Raw genomic sequence first — 9997 nt, 5'->3', positions numbered from 1 at the left:
TTCTGAAGAACTTCCTTCCAACTTGGATAAATCTCCTAAATTTTCCCCACCCTCTATGAGTGTCATTGATAATGAAAATAATAGGTACAATATGCCCCTGTCTTGGTTAATTAAAAGAAAAATCGTGTTTGTATCAAGCAAAGGGAAGGAGAAAGTGGTTGAGACTCCATGCTCGAAGCCAAAACCCCTCCTTATGACAAAGAGCTCTTATAAGAAACTAATGAGTAATGCGACGAAAGTAATCAAGGAAAAAACCACTGAGAGAAGGAGACAAAGGTTGTCAAGAATCGATGAAATTGTCATGCCTGATGAAGGGGATATCATTGAGGTGTCTAAAGGAGAAAATCATAGTAAGACTGAAGCAGAGAAAATTGAAGAAAATGCTATGAGAATATCAAGGAAGGCTCATTTTAGAGGGAAAAGAGTTACAAAATCAAGGACTAGAAAGGGCTCTGTGAAGAAGCCAGTAAGCAAGAAGAGGAAAGAAAAGGAAGAAGAAGAAAAGAAAGAAAAGAAGCAAACTAAATGGAAAAAGAAGTCGTCCCTAGAACAATCCCTAGAAAGGAGAGTATCTTCCCCTAATACTGATGAACTGGACATAGATGAGTTGTTTGCGGCATCTGAACCTGAACCTGATAAGGGACTAGGTTCAAGCAATAAAAAGTTGAATATTGAGAAGGAATTATCCCACGAAGAAAGAGTCAACATTTTGAAGACTCAAAAAGTATTGAATGGTAGGGTGTTTGACATTGACATTATGGAAAATCCAGGAATGAGTGAGTTGGCTGATGCAGTGGAGATTCAAGGGTGGACTCACCTGTTCATAGATCATGTTCTAGTAGTTGCCGGTGTATTGGGCGCTGCTTTGCTATGCGCCATTCATGGTGCTACCTTAGAAAAGACTTTATTTGAAGACGGTTGCATAAGTACATGTTTGACATTTTTACTATATTTACACTACAGTTAAAGGCGTAGATATCTATTTGAGTGAAAATGTTCTTAGTGAAATTCTGAATGTGAAATAAAACAGATCAAATCTGACACTTGAATGGGTTGTTCAAAGAAATTTGTTCAGGAGTGTAGGAAACTCCAAAACATGAATACATCAGGCATTTCCAAAAAATTTTTAAAGGAGGTACACCGATTGTATTTTGAGTTTGTGAACAAGGTAATGTTTCCCAGGTCTGAGAAGAGGACAATAGTATCTGTTGTTGGTTTGAGGATAGTGGCATCTGCTACTAATTTAATCATGATGGAAACTTTGAGTAAGTTTGATGTTATTAAATTATCAGCCCTTATGTTGGAACACATACACAAGATAATCAATGCTAAGGATTGTAATAATGGTATGGGGTATGGGTATTTACTCACTAGAGTATTCAATCATTTTAAGGTTCCTCTAAGTACAAGTGTAACAGGGACTATTAAGCAGTCATTTTTTATGAACACTTTAGTTGAGTGTGAGTGTGTTGAGGGAAAAACTGGGCAAGTAAGCAAGATATCAGAACTGTTGATCGACCAAACCTAGTTGAAGCATGAATTAGAAGGTATGACAACACTGGTAAGTGCTAAAGATGCTAAGATTGCAAGGATTAAGGCACAGCTAGCTAAAGTACAATAAGAGGGACCATGTTCTTCTAATTTTATGCACTTAAAGAAGAGAATGCTAGTCTTCCTGCACAGGTCACCATTCTCAAGGACACACTGCTTCAACACCATGAAAGTTTTGCTAATCAACTGTCCCCCATTCTTAAGTCCCTCACTCAAAAAACCCCATCCTCCTAGTGTTATTTTATTCCCTAATTTCCTTGAACTAATCAAAATGGTTTGCTTTTTCAATTGGTTTGTAATGTACTGAATATTATCCTTAACTTGTTGTGAATGAATTACTCTATTTCTCTTGTCAACTTCTTGATTCATTACTGATTGCCTTGTGCTTGTGTTTCTCCTAGTAGCTATGACATTTTTGAAAATATGCATGCTTTGATTTTAGTTTACTGCATTTCATTTTTTATGATGTCAAAAGGGGGAATATATTGTAAGCTGAATGATGATTCTAGAATCATTATTATTGTTGAGAAGGAAACGACTGGCCTAACTAGTATTTGTGAAAGTGGGAATATTAGTGATTGGGGGAATTGCTTCTGGTTCTGTTATGTAGGTCGTGGAATTGAATGCTTCATGTTGATAATGTTGTAAAGGGTTTGTCATCATTAAAAATAGAGGAATTGATAATGCTTAATGTTGATTGGTTTTGATGATTTAACAAACTAAAGGAACAAGTAAGGGACTTGATCCCTTTGAGGACTCTAAGTTTATCATGACAGCAGATAATAGTACAAAACAGATCCTGCCAAATCTGTAGGTCTGTTGTGTGCACGACCGAGTTCCCATGCAGGAGGACAATTGTCTATCTAATAAAAAACATCCAACGCAATGTATATCATTAATATATATATATATTTTACAACATTTACTACTTGGGTTTTTGGAATCACTGAAAAAGAAAACCATTGAAGCTCATGCTCTCTGAAATCTTCTTTTGAAGAAGACGAAGGATCTGGTAGAGTTATCAGTCATTTGGTCTTGTTTTAGAGTCTTGATTTTGTGGTCTTAATCTTATAAGGTCTATTTCTAATTTATAAAAGAACTAGATCAACTCGTGTTTGGTGTTTTTTTTGTCGAAATAACTAAAGTTAGTTATGGAGACTACTTGAGTCTAAGTCAGCTAGAAGTCTAGTGATTTAGCAAGCAATAGAGTTATTTCTTCAGAAAAGAGTACGACAGAGTTGTTACATAGAGAGGAAAGGGATTGTGAGTGCAATTCCTATATTGCAAGAGGTTGTAATCTGAATATTAGGCTCAGTTGTTTTGTAAATATTGGAGGTGAAATCTTGTGTGATATGTCGTGGTTTTTCTCCCTTGATCAAGGAGTTTCCACGTAAAATCTTGTGTTTGATTTTACGTTTCAATTCTTTAGTTTTCTGCACTATTTTCTGATAAGGGATCTGGTTTCAAAAGTTTAGTGGACGTGTACATTATAACAATGACCTTTGTGAAATTTATTTTCATAAATATTAGGGTAGATGACATATTTGTGATGATCTTTAAATGCTTGCTAACTTTAGGAATAGCATGTTCTTATGTGATAATTGTGATTTATTATTCCTATATAAAGATCATATGTCAAATTTATTTTCAAGTTGTGAGATGATATGAAGTATTTCATTTATAAGAATCATATCAATACTTGAAAATTATTTTTATTATTTTAAGATCGTGAGAATGAATGAAATGTATTATTTGATACCATTTAAAGGTTAAAGATATTCTATGAGTTTGATGATTTGAAATAGCCTAGTAATTTTGTGTATTTTATCTAATTGTGATTTGAGTTTTCATATGTGATGGAAAAGACTTTTGAAATATTCAAATTGTGGAGGCTTATTGATTATGATTAGAAGTCAATATTAGACTTAGAAATATCTAATATATATATTTGAAGAACATAAACAATTTAAGATAGTTAGTATGTCTTAACTTTACAATTTTAATGAATGTTGTGATACTATGTGATAGTTTGTCGATATGTTGATCATAAGAAAGCAATTCAAAAATCATAATGGAAATGAGAAGTTTTTAAATTTTCACATTTATAATGAAGGATCATGGAGAAATTGGTACTATGCTGGGTATCAAGATTGAATAAAATAGTGGGGGTATTGTATTGAGTTAATCTCATTAGATTGAGGTAGTACTAAATAAATTTGTCACTTTAACCTAAAGAGGACAATACCCTATTTGATACATGATCGAGTTAAATAATAATGATGAAATAGTTATGGCTTAACTTGTTAAGCAAGTTCTATTGGAAGAGCCAATATTCGAGTTCTTGATTTTCTTTAGAAAATTAAAGATTTGAGAAACTCATGTTTCATACTATTTTATAAGGTTACATTTTGGTGACAATCAGACATCGAATATGTGAGAAAAATAACTTTACCATATGATGGGTATTTACCTTGAGAGGAGGTATAATTTTTTGAAATAAAGAAATAAACTTGCATTAGTAGAAGCAAGGAAAGGAGTCGAGTGGTTGAGAGATTTCTATTATTTTAGAAAATACATTGACTTTGCAAAATATCAACTCAATTTTGTGATAGTCAAGCCGCTCTCACTCGAGCATATTAATATTATATATTAAAAAGTCAAAATGCATAAGTCATTGACATGATTTTGTGAGAAAATTTAATTCAAGATGGGATAACTTCTATCAAATAAGTGTAGTCAAAGAATTTGACTAATCTATTTAATTACTAAATTTATTAAAAGGAAATTATTGAATACAACTTCAAGTTTGAATATATTAAAACTCCTTTTTTAGGTCCACCAATAATAGCAACCCTACCCGACACTATGAAATAAATAGTTATGGGTTCAAAGGATAACAACGAGTTATTGTTACGTGGATATTTCAGTACTAAATTAAGAGATATACTAGTACCATGGATTAGAGGGTTGAGTTCTAATACTCTTAACGAGGTTCAGTTCTTGGAAAAGTATCTCAAATATGAAAAAAACACTAAAAAAAACTTCACCTATATGAACATAGAAGTGGTGCCACTTCGATTGAGAGTTGGAGTTACTTTCATAAATGTTCATGAAGTTTTGATAACACATGGCCATAAAAGTGTTAAGCGTGTTTGAGTAGAAAGCAGAAATAAAATATTTATGTGTATAATGTCACCAATGTTATCACAAGGAATAACATGTTCAAAGCTATAATGCTACATGAGATTTCGATTTTATCTTGTGACATTATACTAAGGTAATCAAATCAAAAGATACATTACTCTATGCATGGACATAATTTGATATTTGTATTCTAATTTATATTTAAACAAGTGGGGGATTGTTGGAATTTTATTTAAATTAAATTATTAATCTAAGTTTTCTTAAATGAAAGAGTGTATCTTTTCATTCTTTAGTTGGTGTCTTTTAAATAAAAAAGTGTATCTTTTCATTCTTCAGTTGGTGTCTTTTAAATGAAAGGTTGTGTCTTTTCATTGTTTGGTTACCACCAATTCTATTTAAATCCAACTACTGCAGATTTACAAATAACTGTATATAGAGCACATTTCTTTACAACATTCTCAAAAGAAATATTTTCTTCTCCAGAAGATCAAGTCTTCAAGTTCTTGCTTTCCAATAGCATTTCTTCACTATTTGCTTTGTATAGAAATTCTCAAGCTTATCATATCCACTAAAACTATTTCCATACAATTCCATAGCAATCTCGTAGAGGAGAGGGAGCAAATATCGTTTTTAGGAAAGTGTTTTGCATGTGTTTCAAGCCTTCAATTATGTGTCTTTTGTTCATATTATCAAACCTTCATCTTAGTGTTCTTCATATAAATTTGTGTCCTTGATATATATTTTCCAACACCTAATTCATCTCGCCATAACAGCTCTACCGCATCAACCATAATCAAACCCGACCATCATAGCCATTTTGTAATTCCAAAATCCCCCGAACCCCTAGGGGTTCTAACTCGAATTCCTCAAACAAGTCCCAATGGTCATATTAAGTTTTACAAAGTTTTCTTTAATTGCTTTCGCATTACACTTTGTGTTTTTAATTCCAACATGAGCAATGTAAGTTGGACCACATACACATCATAATTAGAAACGAGCACCTCAAAGTATGTGTGGCTCAAACAAAGAAGCATAAAGTAGTTGCGGAGCGAGGACTTTTACTAAAGGGGTTCAAAATATGAATAACTAAACACACGAACTAGTCAAAGAGGGTTTAACATCTACTATATATACGTAAAAAGCATATCTAATAGTGTCATTTTCCGCCAAAGGGGAGCTCAAGCTAGCTCCGCCCTTGGCAAAAAGATATATGATGAAATCTCACATCGTAGATGGATGAGTTGCTTCTATACTTTGTATGGCTTGAACAATCCTCACTATTTGAGTTACCCCAACTTATTTTTTTAGCTTATAAGATGTTTTTAGGTTATAAGTTATTTTAGATAAGCTAAGTCAAACAGACTAAATTATTTTTTTGGGCTTACTTTACGCATAAAATGATTTTAAGTTGGCCAGCCAAACACTCAAAAAAGCTGAAAACGCTTATAAGCAACTTATAAGTCAATCCAAACGGACTCTTAGACTCAAGATCCATTAAACATGGTATCACAGTCATACCCCTCATGTTGGACCCCTAAGATAGATTGTTCATGCTCCGATTGGGATGTCTTGGCGTGCGGGAGGGGTGGTGGGGGTGGTGATAGAATCCCTCATCAAAAATGGATGGGTTCCTTGGACTCTTTGTATGGTTTGAACAGTTCTCATCCTTTAAGCTAGCTTTTGGAGTTGAATTGGACCAAAAGTTCATTTAACATTATATAATATTTATCTTTCTCATATGACACAAATTCTAGGGGGAGGGGGAACAGAGGTACTGCATTGAAGAAGACAAGTACAATTGATAACTGATGAGATCAATTCCAACTTCTAACAAAATGAACAGTCCAAAACACACCCTTATTTAAAATGTGAGGAACCTCAAATTCACATCAACCAAAATACCAAGGGCAAGAAACCTATTGAAATTTACTTTAGTTACTGCAGTAATTTTTAGTCTAATAAGTTGCTTAAGTTTAGGATAATTTGAATTTTAAATTTTTATTAGATAGATTAGTTTGTTGAGATATTTTAGTTAGTTTTAAATTTCAAACTATGCAGATTATGTGTTTTATGTTGGCTATTTAAAGCTCTTCAATGCTTTAATAAAATCATTGAAAAGCAATTTCAATCCAAAGAGAGTCATTTTAACCTATTTTTGTTGCCCCATCTTTTAAAAAAACCAACAGTGGTATCAAGAGCTTTATTGATCTTACGGGGATCTGTGAGTTCTTTCAAAGAACTACCATACCTTTTTTAATCAGTCAGGGCTATTTTTTTTAACCCGTTAGGGCTACCCATTTTAACCCGCCGGGCTACCATTTTCAACCCTGCTTATTTTCAAAGCATATGACTATTTTTAACAAATATAGATGTCAAGCATCAGCCTTTCTTTGAATGCCCAAAAAGGCTTCATTGACAAAAACTATCAGATTGATTAGAGAAAGTGAAATCTATTTTGAAACATATCTTTTATGTGATATTGTGATAGAAGAAAAATCATCACAACAACTCTCTGCAACTCCGATCAATTTTCAAATAAAAGCACTTTCAAACAAGAGAAGATTATTGATGGTGTTTTTTAAGCACAAAATTAAAAGAAGAAAAAGAAAGAAGAAGAAATTTTGCAAGTTCAAAAAAATCAAAGAATCACCAACCACTAAAGCAGAAATTGAGGAGGAGCAATAAATTGCAGTAACTAAAGCAAAGGAGGAGTGTTTGAAATTTACTTTAGTTATTGCAGTAATTTTTAGTCTAATAAGTTGCTTAAGTTTAGGATAATTTGAATTTTAAATTTTTATTAGATAGATTAGTTTGTTGAGATATATTAGTTAGTTTTAAATTTCAAACTATGTGTGTTTTATATCGGCTAGTTAAAGCCCCTCAATACTTAAATAAAACCATTGAAAAACAATTGAAAGCAATTTCAAAGTCATTTTAATCCATTTTTTGCTGCCCCATCTTTTAAAAAAACCAACAAAACCCACGTGTTGCCATAAGTATAGAATCTAAACCAACATGGTTGGACAAATTAGTCGAATGAGGAACAATAGTTGAAGGGTTGTTGGTCTTAGAAGAATGTGTAGGAAAATTAGATGCCCCAGCCTGAGGTACTGGCGGTGCAGCTGGAGAAGCCACCGTGTTGGTATTATCTTCTACATTTACATGAAGTTTCATCCCTCCAAGGCAATGTAACCTGTTCCCACAAATGAAGTAACTGTCCCCTGCCTCTGTTATTGGGAAACTTGTATTGCCTTTACTGCTCCATTTTACTGCATTACTTATGTTGCACCTATCGAAATTCTCCTTTATTACCTCATACACACTATGATACGTCGAAAATTGGAATACTGTAAAACAAGACGAGTCAAACGATGTAACTAAGGATTTGAGGAAATTTTAAGTCTTGATCTATAAATGTGTATTTCGAGATAAAATGATATACTTACAAAGAACATCACCAACAACAAATCGCTTGCCTAGTAACCATGTATCAAGATCAGTACTAATATCCCATCCAGAGTTATCAACCACCATGTAGTTAGTGGCTGAACCTGAGTATGCAAGAGCAAGAATTACAATGACATAAACGAGTAGAAGCTTTGCCATAATTGGAATTGCTTGGAAGAAAGAAAAAATGTATATATATATATATATATATATATATATATATATATATATATATATATATATATATATATATATAATGAACAAGATATTGAGAAATTGTCCATACGTAAAATCAGAATTATTGATACGGGACTTAAGGAATGATATAAAAAAAAGATAGGGAAGATATTCATATTAAATAAATATAAAGTAGAAGAACCCAGATTCCAAACGAAGAAATTCAAACTTGAAATACATATATTAAGTTTGTGTCAGGCAAGATGGGAAACTCTGTAATTAGATTACCTAACTTTATTAGAAAAAATCTAGTAGCTTACATAAGGGAATCATACTACATTTGTAGATTTCTTAGTTATCTAAAACTAGACACAGGAGGAGGACATAAACGTTTGTTGAGATTATGGACAAAGAGAAACAATTTTAAATTGTTATGTTTGTTGGGTAGTCGAACATGAAGTGTACGTCCTGATTTAGAAGGCAGTTTAAGGCTTCTTGACTCCAAATTCTCTCTCTTTTCACTTTGGAAATGAGAGTCTTATCTGGTAAACCAAAAAGTGGTTATAACTATACAAGATAAAAGTCTTACTGTTTACCTATAAATTGATAGAGTTAAATTTGTATACGTGGTTTCAGGACACGTGCATTGAATTAATGTAATGACCCTTATGGTTTTTTTGTGATTTCTTCCTCTTTTTCGGTGTTTGACCCTGCCCATAGTTTCAATTAGCTATTCGTGACTTGTGAGAATAAGTGGCATGATTCGCGAGGTGGTTGGGTACGTTTCAAAGGGGGTTTTTCAATTTTGAAGGTTTGAAACTTGAGAATTTTGACCAAAGTCAACATTTGGGGTTGGTGAGGTCATATTTGGATTGCGATGATTCCACCAGGTCTTGAGAGTGATTTATCACTGGTTTTCAAGAGTCTCGAGGCACTAGGGATTGATTTTGGCCCTTGGATGGAATTCTAATTTTCTTAAAGTTTGGAGTTGATCACGGTTAACATTTGATTAAGACGACCTCAAAACGACTATTTGATGGTCCGAACAGGCTTGATACATGATCAATTTGCACTATTAGTTTGTGTCCGGGAGGTCTTGAATGAGTTTCAGGAGTTAAAATCAAGTTTGAGGCATAACCGATTTTGTTTTTACTATTTGGTGCGAACGCCATCGGCACAGGTAGGGTGCTAATGCGCTTTGCAAGGGATGAGAGGGCTCAGTCGGCACAGGAAGTGCATGATCATGAAGGGGAGTGGCAACACAAACAACATGCGAGGGGCGCAACTGCGCACATGCAACAGGTCGGCATAAGGCATTGCACACCAGGCGTGCTTTCGCGCTGGGCACGGGCGCTGCGTTTGGTGCTACTGGACCAGGTTCCCGCTAAGCAGATTCCAGGAACTCTAAACAATGTATTTCAAGCTTTTAACTTCATTTCACCAGTTTTGGAGCTCTAGAACTCGGATTAAGATATTTTTGATGGGGGTGAGTTTCTAACCACTATTTTGGTATTTTCCTACTAATCTATACTTTTATTTTGAGCTTTAATCCGTGTTTGGGTATTGAGATTTATTTTTATTTTTTTGTTTTGCCTTTAGCTTCTAAAATGGTGTTTTAATGATTTGAGAGTCAATTCAAACTCGATTTTCAACAAAAATTCAAATTTTAGACTCTCGT

The 9997-nt window shown here is 33.6% G+C and overlaps 1 protein-coding gene across 1 annotated transcript; it reads right to left on the bottom strand.

Moving 5' to 3' along the window:
- Nucleotides 1–7656: 7656 nt before the first annotated feature.
- On the bottom strand, nt 7657–8301 carry LOC129894647 (basic blue protein-like). Its single transcript, XM_055970321.1, has 2 exons — nt 8142–8301; nt 7657–8042 (listed from the first exon to the last, which is right to left on the bottom strand). The coding sequence occupies exons 1-2, from the start codon at nt 8299–8301 to the stop codon at nt 7657–7659; spliced, it is 546 nt and encodes a 181-aa protein (XP_055826296.1).
- Between the last annotated feature and the right edge of the window lie 1696 nt (nt 8302–9997).

Source organism: Solanum dulcamara, chromosome 7 (assembly GCF_947179165.1).
Source record: "Solanum dulcamara chromosome 7, daSolDulc1.2, whole genome shotgun sequence".
NCBI classification, from domain to species: Eukaryota; Viridiplantae; Streptophyta; class Magnoliopsida; order Solanales; family Solanaceae; genus Solanum; species Solanum dulcamara.
The sequence above is the reverse complement of the archived record's forward strand: the minus strand, read 5'-3'. Positions and strand labels throughout refer to the sequence as shown.